Source organism: Trachurus japonicus, chromosome 7 (assembly GCF_045865225.1).
Source record: "Trachurus japonicus isolate A0001 chromosome 7, Traja_1.0".
NCBI lineage: Eukaryota > Metazoa > Chordata > Actinopteri > Carangiformes > Carangidae > Trachurus > Trachurus japonicus.
The window spans coordinates 28,131,297-28,151,469 of record NC_140913.1 but is presented as its reverse complement, the minus strand read 5'-3'; the positions used below and the strand labels follow the sequence as shown (position 1 = coordinate 28,151,469).

At 41.6% G+C, this 20,173-nt stretch overlaps 3 protein-coding genes across 3 annotated transcripts; 2 read left to right on the top strand and 1 right to left on the bottom strand.

Moving 5' to 3' along the window:
- Positions 1–1,527: 1,527 nt before the first annotated feature.
- On the top strand, positions 1,528–6,179 carry ptpdc1b (protein tyrosine phosphatase domain containing 1b). Its single transcript, XM_085782659.1, has 10 exons — positions 1,528–1,698; positions 2,426–2,513; positions 3,007–3,172; positions 3,335–3,415; positions 3,524–3,642; positions 3,720–3,857; positions 3,951–4,966; positions 5,443–5,625; positions 5,723–5,833; positions 5,948–6,179. Exons 2-10 carry the CDS (start codon positions 2,468–2,470, stop codon positions 6,080–6,082), a joined length of 1,995 nt encoding a protein of 664 aa, XP_085638785.1. The 5' UTR covers positions 1,528–1,698; positions 2,426–2,467; the 3' UTR covers positions 6,083–6,179.
- A 105-nt stretch (positions 6,180–6,284) lies between these two features.
- Positions 6,285–9,882, bottom strand: fbxw12 (F-box and WD repeat domain containing 12). Its single transcript, XM_085782660.1, has 10 exons — positions 9,678–9,882; positions 9,530–9,567; positions 9,197–9,366; positions 8,983–9,107; positions 8,433–8,639; positions 8,165–8,329; positions 7,762–7,972; positions 7,104–7,285; positions 6,876–7,006; positions 6,285–6,667 (listed from the first exon to the last, which is right to left on the bottom strand). Exons 1-10 carry the CDS (start codon positions 9,777–9,779, stop codon positions 6,568–6,570), a joined length of 1,431 nt encoding a protein of 476 aa, XP_085638786.1. The 5' UTR covers positions 9,780–9,882; the 3' UTR covers positions 6,285–6,567.
- Positions 9,883–10,555: 673 nt separating this feature from the next.
- Positions 10,556–18,488, top strand: LOC146984970 (protein Wnt-7a-like). The gene is made up of 4 exons (XM_085782661.1): positions 10,556–10,944; positions 11,462–11,688; positions 14,428–14,699; positions 16,803–18,488. Exons 1-4 carry the CDS (start codon positions 10,874–10,876, stop codon positions 17,283–17,285), a joined length of 1,053 nt encoding a protein of 350 aa, XP_085638787.1. The 5' UTR covers positions 10,556–10,873; the 3' UTR covers positions 17,286–18,488.
- The last annotated feature ends 1,685 nt before the right edge of the window (positions 18,489–20,173 follow it).

Genomic DNA, 20,173 nt, shown 5'->3' with positions numbered 1-20,173 from the left:
AATCAAAACACAGCTGCGTTTTAATCTTCACTGTTTCTGCTCCAACTAAGATAAATAAATCATAATAACATCTGTTCTTTGTCGCAGCAGAGAGAGTGAATCACTGCGATTCATATGTTTATAATTTACATAATGTGATATTATGTGATAATGAAGTTTAGGTGAAGAGGTGCATTCTGGGAAATATTTTTTGTGAGTTGATGAAATTACTTATCAATATGCGCTTCCATTTAGACATGATGACGATAAAGTGCAGGACAACACGGTGTTAAAAACAGTTTCTTTTTTTAAAAGGATTTGTATTTCCATGCTTTTATTTTGAAGGGATGCTGCATGTTTTAGAAGCCTAAGACTGGTGAGATATGCCATAAAATCACATGTCTGTGATTTACTCTGGGTTTTATCTCACCCTATATGCCACATGTCGCGCAATTAGCTTTGTTGCATTGAAAGAATGTTTTGTCTCTGTCTCTCCGTTACTCTTATCATGTTGCTGATTGTTTCATCTTCAAAGCCAGACTGACCTCCTCAGTTGATCATAGCACAAATTTCTAAATTTGTAAGACAATCATTTCTCAGAGTTTTTTAGATGTAGGATAAAATGTTTTATAATTTAATGATGCAAGAATCCACAAATATAGACAGTATTAGTGGGCCTACAAGCATAAATCCAAATCCATGTCTATATTTATAACAACTGTGGAGAAAAAAAGCAATTTTATTTTTAACTTATTTTTATCCATATCAAAGTTGAGAGTATGATGATTGTTTAAGCCAAACAATTTATGTTTATACCCATTTTTGACATCTAAAAAGGTGTACAGTATTGCTTTGGGATTATCGGCTTTTAAGTCTCTCCAAATGCTGTACATCATATACTGATCTCCCTCGTAACCTAAACCTAACCAGCTTTAGCAAGGTGCAAGGTAAGCCAATCAAATTTGATCCACTTGCAATGCCACTGAGGTCCCACTATTTGTAGCAGCAGGAAACTAGCTTGTGTGTGGGTTTCAGAAACTGAATGAAAGTTATTGAAACCAAAACCTATCTGTACTTAATCACAGCAATAGCATGAATAGGACAGAATCAATAAAATCAACATGACTGGAATTTGTTCAGGTGAATAGCTGGTCAGATGTTAATTGATATCAACATGTGCATTAACAAACATAGTATATTTTCAGTCATTGTATGTTATAACAGTCCAGCTGAACTCAATAGTAATGTGATTTTAGTACGTGTGTTTTTGTTGAGGAGTGGGTGCTCTATTTTATAGCCGTACAGTAATAAGATTAGTAGTCTAATCCAGGAGGAGTCAGGAATAGCACCATGCCCCCCCCCCAAGAGCAGAAGGAGTAACCTGTGCATGGAGGCAATAACAACGGACAGAATCTCTGCAACTTTTCAACACATTCTTGAGGTTAATTGAATCCCATACTTGATCCGTCATCCTGGTGAGATAGATGGCTTTCCACCAAGGAGCACACAGGATACTTGCGTCGCCCCACCCGGCTACACGGAGATAATCTGAGACGAATCAAATCAAGCGAGGCCACAGGATTGACTTTCCACAGAGCTGGAGAGAGAACGACAACGTCAGAGCTGTGGAGCTTGATGTCAGAAATGTTGGCAAATGCAGCTGTGAGCCATTCGTGTTCTGAGATGGTGGGCACAAACATCACGTCTCATTTAATACAGGTAAATCCATGTCTTTTATATTTTACTTTGTAGTATTTATTGTAAGATTAGCTGTAGGACTCTTTCTTTCCTTTGTAGCTAATCCAAACTTCTTGATAATTTTGCTTATTCACTGAGTGTTATGAATTTCATACTGTGATGGGGTACTAAAGTAAAAACGTTAAGCTAAGAATAGCAGATACCCATTCCCTTAAAATGGATTATGTCTGCTTTACATGTGCCCGAATCTGATCTGTGATGTTTATGATTTATGATGTGTATTTTTTTGAAAGTATATATTTTTTGTCTTTTCATGCCTTTATTGATAGTACAGTTGAGAGAGACAGGAAATGGGGAGGCAGAGAGAGGGGGAATGACATGCAGGAAAGGGTCGTCTGATGTGGGATTCAAACCGGGGCTGCCTGCAGTTAGGACTGTAGCCTCTAAACATGGGGGGCCTGCTCCAACCTACTGTGTCACTCGGCGCCCTTGTGATGTGTATTTTAAACGGTGTATTTGGAAGTAGTTCTAGTTTTTAATGTCATGTAGTAAACTTATCGGTCACAAAATTTCAGATTAAAAAAGTAAAATTCAATGCAGAGGGCTGGTTATTTAGGAATGGCAGTTTCCACACTGGTTATGTAGTACTGATTTAAGGCATCAAGTAAATCCATCTGCATCACGTTTTTCCAGAAAGCATATGACAGAGTATGTGACATGGTGTAACAAGGTAGATATGTGTGTCCAGGCTCTGCTATGACTGTGGATGTCAGTCTGAGTGACTGTACACATGGCACTCCACACAAAGACGAGAGGTGGAGCTCTGCTGGAATACCGTAAGTAAAATTGATAAAGATAAACTTATAAAATGTGTTTGTTAATGAATAATGGTCATTATGTATTTACAGGTGTATATTTTACCAAAAGCAGTGTTAAATTGTATTTCAAATGTTCCAAAGAACAGCTATTTTTACTGCAAAGCCCTGTGGACAGAGCTGTAATGCCAGACAAGGATTAGACACCTCTAAGTGAGCACTTAACCATTGATGATCTTAATTATTTAGGTGTTAAAGACCAGCCTGCATTTGATTCAACGTTTGTGCTGCACTACAGTTTTTGAGCATTTAACAGTCCTTTTCATGTCTACAGTGCTCAGAAACCACTTATTAATTGGTTCAATGTAAATTTTGAGAATAAACTAAATATTATTAATATGGCATAAATTATATTGAAATTTCATTTAATTTCATTATGTTTACAATTCAGATTAAGGGCTATATGTGTAATCAGATTCTTCTTCCTCTCTTCCCTCCATATTAACAATAACAGTCACAGCTCCAAGGGCAAAGTACACAATTGTAGGAGAAGCTATACGATATGTCATCCCAGGACATATGCAATGTTCAATCGGCTGTGGAGGTCTAGCCTGCAAGTATGACAACCCGAGTTATTGGAGTGAAGCTCAACAGGCTATAAAAGGCCTCTACTCATCCTGGTACACCTGCTTGTTCTACTTAAGTAGTTGTGATAGTCCAACAACACAAAGCACATAACAGTGACCTATTTCAGTCAAATACAGTTGATTTATTTTCTGACGCCACGTGACTTGGACTAAAACAATACAATTACTATGCACCTTCTTGTTCTATCATTTAAGGGTCACGGATCATCTTCTTGCCATGTCCAGACCCTCGACTGAAATCATTGAGAAATATAACATTATTGATCAATTCAAAAGGTATATGTTGTTTCGGTGACTCTCAGCAGCTTTCTGACCATGAAGACTATATGTGGAGATGACAATAACTGAGTGTGCATTCCTCTCTTTATGTCTGCGCGTGTCAAGGAATGGTATTAAAACAGTAATCAACCTACAGATACCTGGTGAACATGCCAGCTGTGGAAACCCTCTTGAGCCAGAAAGTGGCTTCTCGTACCGCCCAGAGGTCTTCATGGAAAACAACAGTAAGCGCTTTATGCAGTAATTCTTTACAGATCTTCAGTAAAGCACAAATGTATCTGAACGCATCTTTCCTTTTCAGTTTATTTCTACAATTTTGGCTGGAGTGACTATGGAGTGGCCAGTCTCACCACTGTACTGGACATGGTGAAGGTCATGGCCTTCGCATTGCAGGAGGGAAAGATAGCAATTCACTGTCACGCTGGCCTCGGCAGGACAGGTCAATTTACAGTATAATGAATAGTTTATTAAGAGCTGTAGACTAATTAGGACAGACTAATATTTCAATGTCTTTCTCTGCTCTTCCCTCCAGGTGTTTTATTGGCATCTTTCTTGGCCTATGCCACCAGGATGACGGCTAACCAGGCTATTGTATATGTACGTGCTAAACGCCCTGGTTCTATCCAAACCAGAGGTCAGCTACGTTGTGTCAGAGACTTTGTCCAGTTCCTTGCCCCTTTGAGGAGTGTGTTCTCCTGTGCTGAGCCTCGATTCAACCCAGTCACGCTCAGCCAGTACCTGAACCGACAGAGACACATATTGCATGGCTATGAGAGGAAGGAATTGAGATACCTGCCAAAGATTGTCCAGCTAGTGTGCAAACTGCTGTTGGACATAGCAGAGAATCGAGAGGTGATAGAGGAGGACATTCTGGAGGCCCCCGATATCGATGACATAGAGATGACTCTCAGCGTCATTGAGAAGATGGGCCCTGAAATATTTACAAAGGTGCCCCGTTTACCTGGGGCACCCACCTTGCCCAGACATTTCCATGAGCCGCCCATCTTCTACCACCGCAAAAGTTTGAGCTACAGTGAGTCCGACTTGAGACGGTTGGGTTCACAACTCAATCTCCTCACACAACCTCTTGGATCTCTGTCCCAGAGTAATGTTGAAATGACTGTTTCCCCATCTGAATCCACTCTCACTACATCCAAGCGTCATGATTCGAATAGTACATCTGATATTTCACACAGCTCAACAGGTTCACTGTGGAAAGTCAAGAATGATGAAAACCATAAAGATGGAGTCATTTTGTTGAAGAAAGTCAAGCGGAAAACCATGCAACGCAGTGAGTCCGTGGGGCACAGTGAAGCTGAACAAAAGGGTAACATCTTATCCAGATGGAAAACTGAGCGGAGACATGAGTATGCAAAGAATTCTCATGGTAAAGGTGAGGATCAATCAGAGAAGTCAGAAGTGCCCTTCATCACCCTGCAGTCAGAGTTGTCCCTGGATGCAAGGAGGATGCTGGTGGCACAGGCCTTGGCAGTGGACCTTTTTCTTGATGGGGAAGAAGAGCACAAGAGCAAAGCCTTAGCCTGGCAGGTAAGCAATCCGTACCACCGGTTTTGTGGTATTCGTAGAAACAGAGCACGTACAAAATTATGCAATGCTTAAAATCTGTCCACCACAAAGAATAACATTGTGCTAAAATATTTGTTAAATCAGCTTTACCAAGCTTAGCCAAAATCCATTAGGTCCATTCCACCACTTAAGATTTTGAGTTGGTAATTTGAGTTTTTCCTAAATGACAAACAACAAAATGAAGTTAAGATTAAGAACAATAATACATAACCGTAACCCACATCAACAGATGCATATAGTGACTGATACATGATACAGAAATTAAATGTATACATGTAAAAGTGTTCTACTTTTGTTGGTTGTATTAGAAAAGACCTCATGTCTTTATATTGTGTAATAGTATAGAAATCATACTGCAGGTCTAACAGAACATATCAGAATAAGTTGTTCCTGTAACATAGAAGAAGACCGGGTCTAAAATGACTGACTGTGTGCAGGCAGAGTTGAACCACGGTGGGGCGTGGGAAAGGCTGTGTATGGAGCGAGACCCCTTCATCCTCGCTGGGCTCATGTGGGCATGGTTGGAGCAGCTGAAAGAGCCAGTCATCTCCACTCAGGATGTCGAAGCCCTGGACCCCAACAACACTGATACTCAGACTGTCCTCAACACACTTGACCAGGTCAGCGGTTATTCTTTGGTGATTAACATTTGAAACAACAACAACAATGCTACGCTGAATGAAGCTTAACAATGAACTCCCTGCCACTTCTTCTCAGGCTCCTAGAGAAACTTTAACCTGCATACTAGATTGTATGGCTCATATGCTGACAGTACCAGAAGAGGTTGAAAATGCATTTCTGAACCGTACTATTAAGGCTTTCACCTGGGTAAGACAAACAATATGTCTAATTATTTGCTCTTCATTTCTTCATCTAAACTGATTGCCTCAGCACTGTTTTTTGTTTCAACAATGTCAGAATTCTGTTCTTGCTTTTCAACAGATGGAAAGTACCTCAGAGGTTGGGAGCAAAGTGTATGAGTCAATGACTCCAGTCCTACGGTGCATCCTTGAAGGCGTGCGATGCAAGGCTATTGAAGAGGATCAGGAGCCACTGTCTCCATTCCCTTTAACATAGGCACTTCCTGTCATGTAGGTGAGGTTGTAAGGATGCTTTTGTGCCTTTGGAGAAAACGATTTGATAAATAATTTGTCAATGTGGGCTAAATATCTTTGGTATGTAGTTTATTTCCACTAACACAGAACTAACTTGCCTCAGTGTTATCTTACCTGAGTAGTGAGTGGAGACAACATACATCAAGAACAGATCACCATAGTCATTTTTGTTTTTTACAATATATTATGCCTTAAGTATGGTTACATTCAACACTACCTCTGCCCCAAAGCATAGTCATAGAACATTTTCTCAATAAGCATGTATCACTGCCTTTCCAGTAATATAGTGCTTCTTATCTGTATTGGACATTCTCTCTTTTGTAAACATCAGAAGACAGTATACACAAAGAATATACATGACAAACAGTTCATAATAAAAGCAAATACTTCTCCTTCAAATGGGTTTTGTAAACTGTGTACAGACTTTTTTTTCTGTGGTAGCGAAGCTCATGAGGTGAAAACAAAAGCTTTTAAGACGTCTTTGCCATCTTTCCCTTCTACTGAGCCCACAATGCTGGTGTAGTCGCAGGCCACATGAGTGAACCCTCTAAAACACAGGACACAAAACATGAAATCACAGCGTTAGTAAATGAAGGGAAGATGAGAAGGTGCAAATATCAGGTGATATTTGTGTCATGTCAAATTGAGAGAAAAAAGTATTGGCATACTATTACTGTACATGTATATGTATACACTTTCTTGGCTGCTGTTAATGCAGCAAACAAATACTAATATGTCACAGCATCATACAGTACCTGGACATTGTGTGGGAGCCTCCCAGTAAGTGGTATCTGCTCTCCAGAGACAAACCACTGTCTGTGTCATTCTTCCATGTCAGTACTCTTAAAGAGAGGTCCTGAGATGCTGTCACCACACGAAAGCTATCCTGTCAATGTGAAGACACAATTATACAATATTATACCCTAAAAAACAAAGAATTTCAACAGAGATATCTTTGAAATCCACATGAAAAAACAACTTACCAAACACATAGAGGAGATGGGCAGGGTGTGGTCATTAAAGAAAGCCAGTTGGGTTCCTTTCAGAGAGTAGACCCAAAGCTCCTGGTTAGCTGCCACCACTAAGCAGTTGCTGTCCTTTGCCTCTAGAAGGATGTTTGGGGACCAGCGGTTCAGTGTCAAGGCAAAGGACTCCACCTGCTGGACTAATGTGAGAGGAAATTCAAGATTACACCAACATAAATCAAACTTTTAAAGAAGTGTTAATCTTATAATCCCCCAAACTGTATTGCAAGATTTATTCAGTAGCCTACTGGTACATTGTCATGTACAGACAATGGGTACCTACTTTCACTCAATCATCTTAGCTTACATCTATTACATTTTTTTTTTTACATTTCCTGGAAGCAGCCTTTGATAGAAAACAGTCAGAGCTGTGTATTGGAAATAACTTTAAGTGTCGGCATGTCAGTCATCCAAAAGAACACAGCAAAACACAATGGAAAACAGATCACACTCAGCAATTTCGGTAAGAGCAGCTGTTCTCCACGGTGTCTGTGGTTTAAGTGGGTTTTTATAGGATGATTCAGCAGCTAACTGTTATTATCTAGTGGCTATTATGAGATTCAGTGTCAGACCTAAAGCATATTACTATTCAATCTACACGTATCTCTGTCCTCACCCTGGATCTCTGACTTGTACTTAGTCTTTTTAATGCTGACATCAAAGACAGAGAGGGCTTTGTTGTTTGAGCTCTCCTTGTGGTGGATGATGGCCAGTCTGGCAGGCTGGGTGGGTATGAAGACAGCAGCCTGGCACCCGGAGACCGGTACAGACTGGCGCAGAGGCTCTTCGTCCTCAGACGGAGAGGTCAAACTCTCAGTGTAAATCACCTGGCAACAAACCAAACAAGAAAAATCTACAAAACGTGTATAAAATACTTCATTGTTCTTATCGAGGAACACCTATTTTTTCCCCACTGTGTCATGTGGGCAGAGGCAATGTGGTAAAGGAAAATGCACACGAACAGACCTGGGCAGGAAAAGCAAACATGAAGCCAGACTGTCAAAGACAACAAGAAATACCTTTGGACTTAAATCATCATTATCCTTGGTTCCAGCTGCGATCCATTTTTTGTCAGGTGAAACTAGGAGTATGTTGACTTTAAAGGTGTCACACACCACTATGCTGGACTTTTTAGTCAAAGATAAATCAGCCAGTGTACACAGGGATCCCTGACTGGTTCCAATCTGGAAAAAGATACAATGACAAACATGACTTGCTTTCCTTTAAAGAAAAATCTTTTTATATTATTTTAAGATTCACAGCACAGGGAGTTCTGATGTTACTCACAGTGAGAAACCAATTGTTGTTGATGTTGTACTGGACTAATTTACAGTGTGGAGATGCTGCTGAAAACGAGGCCACCTCCTGGCCAGTCTGGCTCTGCCACACCTTAATGAGGCCCGTGGAGTCTGCTGTGATCACAACGTTGCGCTGCTCATCACTTACAATCTCCGTCAAAGGACTCTGCACTGCACTGCACCACAGAAGCTCACCCTGAGGGAAAAAAAAAACTGCCACATCAGATTAATGCCTAGAGGAGGAGCATTTGTTGCAGTGACCAGCAACATTCAGCCAAACAGGGGGAACAGGGAACTAGTACTGGAGGAAATTTGTTTAAATAGGGTTTGGCTAGAATGAAACCTGCATTCATGTTACTTATTAAGCGTAGATAAAAAGGTATGATGAGGCCCACTCTCAAACACTTTCACTTTACAGCATCTTAGATAAGAGTTTCTGTGAAAGTCAAAAGTCCAGTTTAAATCAGATTTAAAAAAACAACAACAACTACTACTTATCAAATTCATTTCATAATGATATATTTATGAGTTGCACTGACATTTTGGATGTTCCATGCTCGAACTGTACCATCAGTAGAGGCACTGCACACTGTGGCACTGCTGTTGCACAGGTCAGGAAGCTGGGCTGAGTTCCCCTGAAGGTACACCAACCCCACCACCCTGCCTGATGGAGGAAACACAGAAAATGATATAGAACAACTGAATGGGAAATAATGAACTTAAATACTCGAATGTGTGTGTGTGTGTGTGTACCTTTGTGTCCTCTGAGACTTAGGCAGGTGTAACCTCCTGACCGTCCTGACGTCATCTTCATCTCTAAGTGGCACCGGCGCAGGAAGTATGTCTTCCACGACAGAGTCTCCTGTTCACTCGACCCCAACACAGCGAGATTACAGAAGCTCCAGCGCTGCAGACACAGCTTCCTGAAGGTGAAACACAGCATTGGGACTGATTGTTATTGTTATTGCTCTATTATCCCATCAGAAGAAATATTATGCTTATTATTCCCGAGCCTGAGCGCATCGCCCTGCCTATTTCATGGATATACTGACGCTGGAGAGAGAGATGACAGTACGGACAGCTCACCTCCATAACCAGGGAGTGTCTGCGGCTTCATGCCAATCCTGAAAATATGAATTTATGGTCAGAGACAACAGGTGAGACACTTTGGTGAAACATTTCCTCACTGACAGACTTGTGTCTTGGCTACTTCCGCGAGTTGGACACTCCTTACCTTGCACACATGTGAGGCTATGCTTAAATCTTCCTCGTTAAGGAATGTAAAAATATGAATCAGACAGTCACCGATCAGGTACTGCGGGTGGTGGGGGTCCATACTGACACTGGTGATCTCGCACCCACTCACCAAAATAACTTCCCCTCCTGCCACCGCGGTCTATGGGAAGTGACAAGTTTTGGCAAAGCTACGGAAAGAACACAGGGACAACGCGGGGTGTTGTTGTTAAGCGTGTTTGCTTGCTATTCTCGATTTGGTCCACCAGATGTCGCTATAATAAAAGGCAGGGGATCCAGACAGCGATCAGGACGAAGGCGCACTGCTGATAACGCGCATCAGATCCATTCATACTCATTACACAGTGAGGAATAGATTAAATATGTTGTGACGGAAAAGCAACTAGAAGTCCATAAATCTCGGCTTCATATTACATTTCATCTTTGTGATTTATCATGAAAACAGGCAGAGTGGAGAGTCTATTCTTCAGTTTTACTACTTTTTTGAGGAAATAACCAATCTAATAAAAATTTATTGTTTTGGTTTAACATTAGGGACTTATTCAGATTTTTTTTGTGTGTCAGAAGCGGGGAAAAAAATCATTCCAGTGAAATTAACTTTGTGAAGTTTCCCTAAAATACAAACGGATGGTGACATTAATCTTAGGCCTGACCCACTTAATAGCCCAATAAATAGCCAGCCATCCCAATCAGTCAAGGTGAATTCACTGCACAGGAGTGTGTGTGTGTGCGTGTGTATCTGAGAGAGACACTCTGTGTGAGTGTGTGTTGAGATTCAGCCCTGGCGGGATTCTTCAGCAGGGCCCCATGTCTCTGTGAACACGCCCCAGATAGATGAGCCAGATATATAGCCAAGACCTGCGGGTTGCAGAGGAACTGTGAGAAAGAGATAATCGCACTTGCTCACCCCACGGGTTACCTACCTGTGACACCCTCGCAATGACAAGAGGGCCCAGTGAAAGGGGGCCAAGTCAAGGGAGTTTGGATGATACCCTATAGCCGGCAACTTTGTCAGAGTTTCCTGATCTGTCCTACTAGTTTTTGATGCTTTTCGTCATTTCATTGGAGTTCCGCTGCTGGAGTTACCTGGGCTGTGATCGATCGGAGAATAAGCGTCGCTCATAAGTTACTCATCAGCTCCACAGATCGTTGCATGAAACTGAGAGCGGGGCCGCAATGAGTCGGAGAACACGACGCTGGATTTTAAGAGTTTTACTTTGTCTGGGAATTGTTTATTTGAAAATTGGGTAAGCTGCGTATATTTGGCCTCTTATTAGTTTGTTACTCTCCCAACACAAAGGAACAAAAAAAGCTTCATCTGCTGTCGGTCGGATTGTAGTACGAGTACACCACGTTTGCGCTAAAGCAGGTTGTTGATTTCATTAATGACAGATAAAACGTTTAGAGAAGAGCGTCAACTTATCTCAGACTTGTGGCAACTGCGCGCTTATCACTTGACGGCATTTCCTTTATCATAGCCTATCTGCAATGTGTTGGTAAAAATCACACTGGCATAAACATTAAAAGTATCTACAACCTTAATTAATGCAGCCTGTAACACAGAAATATGTATCATGGTGCAGGTTAGACATCTAAGATGTTTAATAAAGATATTTTCGTGTGTACATTTTATTGATAAAATAGTCTCTATAATTTTGTTCAGGTAAACACTGGATTTTTAGGTCGCAGTGAATAATCCAAAAAGTTCAGGCTTGAGTATCAAATAGTTGGCTCTTCTAAATCATATCCATCTTCCATTCACAGTGGCTTCTCGTCGGTGGTGGCCCTAGGTGCGAGCATAATCTGTAACAAGATCCCCGGTTTGGCCCCCAGACAACGGATTATCTGTCAGAGTCGCCCCGATGCCATTATCGTCATCGGAGAGGGAGCCCAAATGGGCATCAACGAGTGTCAGTTTCAGTTCAAAAACGGGCGCTGGAACTGCTCTGCGCTTGGAGAGAGGACAGTCTTCGGAAAAGAGTTGAAAGTGGGTATGTTGCTGTCTGTTAACGTTTGTTTACAAGTTGAAACTCTTTTTTTTAAAACACACTGTCTCAATCACCTCGTACTTCGATGCGTATTTACGCGTATTTGTGCGCATCGTGCGTAAAATTTCTCGGCTGCTTGTGCGATTTCCCCTCAGAAGTTTTCAATATCACTACAGTATAACACAAAACGCAAAATGTAAATATATCTAACGCTACAGTAAATATAAAAAAAATGTCATGATGTCTTATGGAAGAAATAAAAAACACATTTGTTTGTAAAGATGTGACTTACATCACTGGTGCATTTGATCAAAAATCTGCACCAGATAAACCTCCTCTGCAGATAAATGATTATCTGCTTTAAATTGCTGCATCTATAGGATAGGGAGCATCCCATAAGGAACCAGTGTCGTTTACATCAGGCTTAGTTTTGCCCCAGACCTTTCAATGAGCAGGGCTTTCTGAGCATGTATAAAAGGTTTCTGAAGCCAGCACTGTAACAAAGCTCTTGTGAATGTTGGCAGCCTTTCTTTTCAGCCTGACAGAGCCTCTGGAGACACATTTTCACTGGTCTTTATCCCGTCTAGTGATGGGTGCTGTGGCTCCCACTGTAAGGACTGTAGATCTTACCACGGGTATAAGTTACAGTGGGGAAAAGCCAAGAAGAGAGCAAGAACATGAAAGTACTAAATTAGAGAAACAATTTATTTCAAATTAATTCCTGTTGAGACGAAGAACATTGTAATATTGAAATCATAGATTTGTGGCTGGTTTCTTTGCTTTTCTGATGAACTGGTAAATTGAATTAACAACTGTCAAATATTGAAGAAGCCAATAAGACTTGGTTTGAATAAGGTTTAGTCAAGTAAAAAAAAAAAATCTAATGATATCTTTTATTAGATAACCAGAGGTGACTTTGTAAAACAACTTTATACAAACCTTACAAGAGCTTTAAAATACTTTACTTCAACCAGAGCTATTGAAACACACACACACACACACACACACACACACACACACACACACACACACACACACACACACACACACATATATATATATATATAAAAACAAAAACAACCCCAAAGTACCCTTTAGCACAATGGTCAATAGCTTGGACCAGCTGTTTGAGGCCATGTTGCGTGCTGCTATTGGAAAGAGAGGATTATCTCTTCATACTGTTGAACTGAAAACAGTGGTGTTTGACAGTCTGTTCCTTTATGAATGAGAAGTTTTTGCCCATCAAGAGATTTGCTCTGTGTTTCCAAGAGAAGAGTTTAAGTCTATGGTTTGGACAGCCATACCAAATAGATTGGTTTCACTGATCAGATTAGCGTAGAAGGCGAGTGGTTGTAAATGAATGCCATTGTTGATGCCCTTTCTAAGTGGAGCTGTGGAGCTCACAATTGTTCTTAAAGTAAAGGGAGGTATGACCAGTGAACTGACATAAAGCTCAAAGAGGAGGGGTAATGCAAGGTGCATCAGCGTTGAGCCGTTTGGTGTTTTAAGGCTTCGACTAAGTTTGCACTTGAACTTTGTAGTTGCACTAAATTGCAGAGAGGAGGTTCCACATAAAAAGGCAGCACATTGAGACACTGTAGAGATGAAAGAGAGACAAAATGTGGCAGAAGAACAGTGAACTGGCACTCCCAGTTCAACTTACACCGGCTTTTGTCCACTCTCCTTTTAATATCTTCCACCTTTCATTACAAGGGTATGAAGAATTCATACCATCTCTTGTGGTGAACCCGTGCACTCAGAACTGCAGGGGAAAAATTAACAACGGTACAGTCAGAACTGACACACCTTCTTTTTTGGCTCCGAGCCCATCGAGTCTATAAAAACGTCCACATAATTGATGCCTCAATATGAGTTTTTTTCCCCCCTTTTTTTCAATGGCAAGTGCACACATTGAAGATGTTTATCAAAAACATGGCAGCTTGACATAGCAGAGCGGGTGGCAGGAGGAAGCACAAAGAAGGTATAATGTTTGTTTTGGACAAACAGAGACAAGAGGAGTTTATTTACACATGATGGATGCCGTAGTCAACAGTTTCCTGTTTGCTTTACAATGAATCACAGATCTGAAATTGAAAACTTGATGGTCATTCTTATGAATATGCACACGCACTCTCTGTAGGCTGTTTGCTTTTGTTTGCATTACATGTCAGTTTGAATGAGATATATTGGAGTTTTTTCTTGATAGTGTTTTTTCTTGGCTTAATTTCTGACTGGAGAACTTTGCTTCAGGATATTTCTATAAGTCCTGTCCGATTAACCTTTAGTGATTTGTCGATATTTCCGTGTGTGTGTAAATGATTTGTGAGCTGGACTTGGGTGAGATAACGGCAGCATGAAGATCCTGATGTCAGTCCCTTATGAGTTTACACAGAATGTGACAGTTTCTGAGCGGATCAATAGCCCTTCCTTGCCGACAACCCTCTTATTCATGCTGCTTTGTTGACTATACCGCCAGCAGCCATTTTGGTTCACGGACAGGACAGTCTCCAGGTCGGGTTTCAAAACACTGCAGCCCTTGAGTGATATGTCAGTAAGACTGTGATGTAAGCACACATATTGTTAATAATTAATCCCTTTTTCGTTTTTTAAAATCCTCTTACCTCTTACTGTATTTCCCTTTAACTGGAGGTGAAACACCTTGACATTTTCTACCTTACTACATCTAAATCTATACATGCTATATCTTATTCATCACCCTTTCTTTTCCCCTTGCTCCTCTAGGTAGCAAAGAAGCTGCGTTCACCTACGCCATTATTGCAGCAGGGGTGGCCCATGCCATTACCGCCGCCTGCACACAGGGCAACCTGAGTGACTGTAGCTGTGACAAGGAGAAGCAGGGTTTCTACAGCAAAGACCAAGGCTGGAAATGGGGAGGCTGCTCGGCAGACATCAGCTACGGCCTGGGCTTCTCAAAAGTATTTATCGATGCGCGGGAGGTCAAACAGAACGCAAGAACACTCATGAACCTCCATAATAATGAGGTGGGACGCAAGGTAAGTGATCGGCACCTGGATTACATCTTTTTTTTTATATTCAACATGCCAATATTCTTTCAAGGCACAGAGACTAAATGTGATGTTCAACTGGAACTGGGTCTGATGCCGGTCTAAGTTCTTGTCAACAGTCTCTGCCACGCTGTTGTGTGGGTGAACCTTGCCAAGGATCTGGGCAATGGGGCCAAGATGAAACAAGCAGGGGAATAAAAGGCTGCTTTTAGGGGAAGAGCTGTCTAAGTGGCAGGGTTTGATTACAACCCAGATCTCTGCTCTGAAAACAGATTGACACTGTACAAAAAGGCATTAGCCCAGTCCCCCCCATGCTTTGCACCATTGGGACAGTATACAGTTACCTTAGTAAGAATCCCCGCCCACAATTTCTCTAATATCATAAACCCACATCAGGTGCAGCGTGCTTGTACGTGCACAACACGGGTGTTTGCTTTTTGGTTTCTGTGCTTAATCATCACTGAGTAGTGTGTGTTTCTGTTGTTGTTTTGAAGAGTGTACTGTAGGTACATTTACTCCACCTGACAGCAGTTTGATAAATGACATCATCTTGCTCAAGTCATAATCAATTTCATATACCATTCAACCTGCCACGCTTACTAATATAAGGGTAGTCTGCGTTTCCATCTACAACAACAAGCCTGAGTGTCGGGGAAAAGTTTCAAAGTGGCAACACAAAGAAAGTCCAGAAAGAGAGTAAACAAAAATACAATAAAATGCAAATGAGACAAACTTAGCAGGAAAGGTTATTTTCAAGGTGTGTCGATCTCCTTTGATTGCTTCTCTCTGCATGCATGGCTGCAGAGCGCTGCGGAGTGGCAAAGAGACTCCAGTGAGTCTAGAGGTTAGAGATTGAGTGGAGTAATGTGGCCAACAGCTGATGTGAGGTTGGAGTTAGTCAAGAATAAAAGAAGCAGCTTTGCTCAAGTTAACTCATATCCCCTCTCTCTATCTCCCAGTGCCAAAATAGGCTCATTCACAAAACCAACACGTCCAACACGGGGGCTGAAAAGCCTCCTCACACGCAATTGTGCTGAGAATGATCATTTTCTACGTCCATCTCAGGACCATGAATTCAAATTGGCTTATCTGGACGGCTGAACTGCCTCCCAGGGGAAAAAAAGGCTATACTTGTCGACTCAAACCTCGAGCAGTTTTGCTTCTCTCCCATTCTTTCTGCTAATAAATAGACTCTCTGTTTTGATAGTTACCTCCCCCTCCTCCTTTATTTATGCTAATCAAAAGCAGTGACACTGAGCAGGAGCGCCGTTCACAGCTCCCTGGTCGTAGACGTCAGGACAAAGGCTGTCACAAGTGTTGGTCACAGAACAACTGATGGATTAGGGAGTTGAAGCCAAGGGTTTTATGAAGTGGTTTGCTCTGGGGGGGAAAGTTGTTTTTTTGTGCTTCTTGTTCTCATGTCTGTATTTGGGGTTTTATTGTTACAGTTTGCTTGCCAAGAACACAGAAGCATAAATATCTTGTCACTGGCTGTAGGACACCATATCGCATACCAAACACCGAGCATTTTCGAGCAAAGGCAAATTGCAATTGACCTTGCAGCTAACGAAAATTCCAGTTTCAGTCAATGGCACTTCTCATTGTCATCAGTTCAGGGTTTAGCAGTAATCCAGTCACTCGACGCCTTGTACAGTCACTCTTGACATTTGTGTGTTGTGTGTGGTAACTACACACACAGCCTGAAATCTGATACATTATTTTGGCTTCTGTGTAGTGTATATGGTATCACTGCTATATGTTGGGGCTGTATCTAATCCCCAACTGTAGTGTATTTGTCAATCACATTGTTATTAAGTTGCACATTTGTCACTTGTCCTGAAGTTCAAAAGTTGAAACGTGGAGTGAAGTACCCCAGGTTTTAGTGTATATAAACACTGTCACTCGATGGTCGTGAAAAATATAACATGACATTATATTTCTCGTAAGTGATAAAACCATTACATACGTGACAATTGGTTTTAACGATGGAGTATGACTCTCATTCATGAGAGCGTAACAATCACTCATCACCACTGTGTTGTTACAGTCGCTGGTTGTGACTACGTTACTAACTTGTTTTTGTGTGTCTAGGTCCTGGAGAAGAACATGCGACTGGAATGCAAGTGTCATGGCGTCTCGGGCTCCTGCACCACCAAAACCTGCTGGACTACACTTCCCAAGTTCCGCGAGCTCGGCTACATTCTCAAGGAGAAGTATGCCCACGCGGTGCACGTAGAGCCGGTGAAAGCCAGCCGCAACAAGCGCCCTAAATTCCTCAAGATCAAGAAGAATTACTCTTACCGCAAGCCCATGGATACAGACCTGGTGTACATAGACAAGTCGCCGAACTACTGCGAGGCGGACCCTGTGACTGGGAGCTTGGGGACACAGGGCAGAGTGTGTAACAAGACTATGATGCAGCACATCAGCGGCTGTGACTTGATGTGCTGCGGCCGCGGATACAACACACACCAGTACTCCCGCGTGTGGCAGTGCAACTGCAAGTTCCTGTGGTGCTGCTACGTCAAGTGCAACACCTGCAGCGAGAGGACAGAGGTGTACACATGCAAATGAGAATATTTATTGGACGGCGTGTGTGTGCGTGTGAGCGTGTGTGATGATGACGTGTGGGAGCATGCGTGTTCATATGTTTGTATCGTCACGGACAAACTGGAACTGTTAAACTAAACAGGAGGGCTGTCGTCGCAGTCTTTTCATACGTAATGAGGAACTGCTGTACTGTGTGTACAGTAAGCTGAAGATGGGGCGTCATGATTCTTTTGCACACAAAGCTCTTCGCTCTTCTTCTTGGATTGTTGTGTTGTGTTGAGGGGGAAAAACTGTACCGTGGCAAATGGGACTTGGTAACCACGGTGTGTGTGTGTGTGTGTACCACCAACGCAAAATGTCAAGACTTTAAGCTACACATATGGACGAGTACTGACATCTTGACTGTTTGGACTTTGCGAAAAACGGACGGATTATGGTGGATGTGATTGCTGGGCAGAGCACACTGCTGTAGTTCTCACTCTTTGTGCACAGACGAAATGGCACAACCATTTGGAATATTTAACATACTGTATTTAGAGAATGAAAATAATTAATATTAATTTATTCTATTAAAAAAAACTACTGATTTTTAATCCATTTTGGATCAAAAGTAACTAAATGTTGGGAGGTTTTAGTTTATTAAAGCAACCGAAACTTGTCCATGGTTAACACACTGGATTTGAACCTGCCTGGAATAACAAGTTGTTGTGTAGAATAATGTTGTTCCAGATGAAAACTGCTGTAGGCTACTCACACTGACCTTCTGACCTTCTCATGAGTTTGTCTTCCCTCTGTTTGCTGCTAGACTAGAGAATCCCACTTGTTGAGGTAGAAGGCTGTACGCTCTACTGACTGTCTTCAATGGCATTGCTCACTTCAAGCTCATTAAGCTTAACTTGACTTATTCACTGATCAAAAACATGGGCACATTTTCCACTTTTGGTAAATATTGGTTAATAGAGTATATTTTGTAAAAGCCTATTTTTATATGAATGTCTTATTTATATGTTTTGCATATTCAATGTCAAGTTCTGACCCTGACACCTGTTTTGAGACCCTTATGAAAAAAAAATCTGATAAATGTAAGTTGGCCCCTGCTGTCACTGCCATAGTTGTATATTGTAAGTGATAGAAACTGTTTATATGTGTCTTGTGTTCAAACGTCTGTGTTTACTGCATTTCATGACTACTACTGATGGAATACAGGAACAGAATAACACTAGCAAAGCATGATTTCCTTTATTGCTTCCTCATACATAAAGTCTCACTCTCATCATGACAAAAGAACAAATGGGAATGGTGTAATGTTAGAATATTCTTATTTAGAATAAAACATGCTTTTGTAATGTACTGTAAAGCCAGCAAGTCAAACTTAACTCATGACAAAGAGTCAAAATCCAAAAAATCTGAAAGAAGCTGCTGCTGTTATCTTGCCATAAACATTGTTGAACATTATGCCATAAATTAACCTAATGGCTCATTAAATAGGAATCAATTAACTGATAGAGCCATTACTTTCAGATGAACATGAATGTAAATCTTCATTAATAGTAGATATGTTGTGGTTTGCATCATCAGCCACTTGCAAAGTGTCATAAAATACAGATAAACGCTCTCAGTTGTCATACGGTCACCATGGAGATAAATCAGCTCTCGAAGGCCTTTTCCTACAAGCACAATGAGAGCAATACTCAGCCACAGAAAGAGATCTGCTCTTTGAGAGGAGAAAGTTATTCAGGCTTAATTGAGGGCCCATCTTGCAGACTGGGAAGCAGTTGAATGAGTCCAAGGCGAAACGTGTTTGTGCTCTAATGGTAGGGTACCAGTGTAATTGATGAGACTGGTCGGGCAGACTGTCACGGTGATGACTTGCTCAGTCGGGGGAGTGGGAGCTGTCAGGTGATAGATGACTCGCACATCTGCTTCATTCACTCCTGGGCCACTAGTTGCTACAACAACTCCAGTGCAGCAGAGAAAATGCAGGGCAGTCTCCAAGAGAGGCCGGCCGACGTGTCAGGGAAATGTTAACGATGCTAAAGCCCACAGTCGTTACAGATTCCACTCTCATTGGCCTGGAAGTGCTGTCGGAGACGGGCCCAGAGGTGTTGACGGAAAACCTGCTCCCAATAATCTCCTGGGATTGACAAATGTGGCCTGTAAAGTTTTCACCTGTGCCGAGCGTTCGATCATTTCTGTGTGGGATGTTTTCCTTGTGAAGGCCCCTTGTTTTCGCTTCCTATGGGTTGAGCTGACACACATGAGAAATCAGGTTTAATTTACACTAGATTAGCTGTATCATGTGTCTTCGGCAGTGATAATCTGCCCCCGAATAAAGAGAAAAGGGCGTGAAGGGGATAATAATAGAGGCTTGTCTCTGTCTCGCAAAAGCTTTCATCTTTCATAATATTGATACAAAAGACTCACACATAAGAAAAGACAGCTGCTCCAAAAGATCTGGTTAAACCTAAACTAGGGTTTTGTGTGTGACACATACATCACATTATCTCATGAACAAAACTAATAACATGTCTTTATGTGCGTCCCTTATTTATTTTCACCTGCAGTAATCTAACTTTTGAATGACAAGGGCAAAACCACAGGTTTGTTTTCACACTTTGAACAAGGTGACCGCAAACATTTCACCAATTTGGACCGATAACCAATATTTACACCATCAAAACCTTTGGTGCTTTTATTTATAGTATAATATTCCCTTGTTTAGCTATACTTTTCGGGATAATCCACCTGCAGTGTTTTCCCAGTCAGGTGCAAAACACCATCACACGGAGGCCAAAGCCACTTCATCTCCATTGAGTCACAAGTGCAAAATACCACCTTCTTTGATATCGCAGCCTAAGTCAGACACCCTGCAGGATCACTGAGATGCTAATTATACTCTTAGCTGTGTTTCT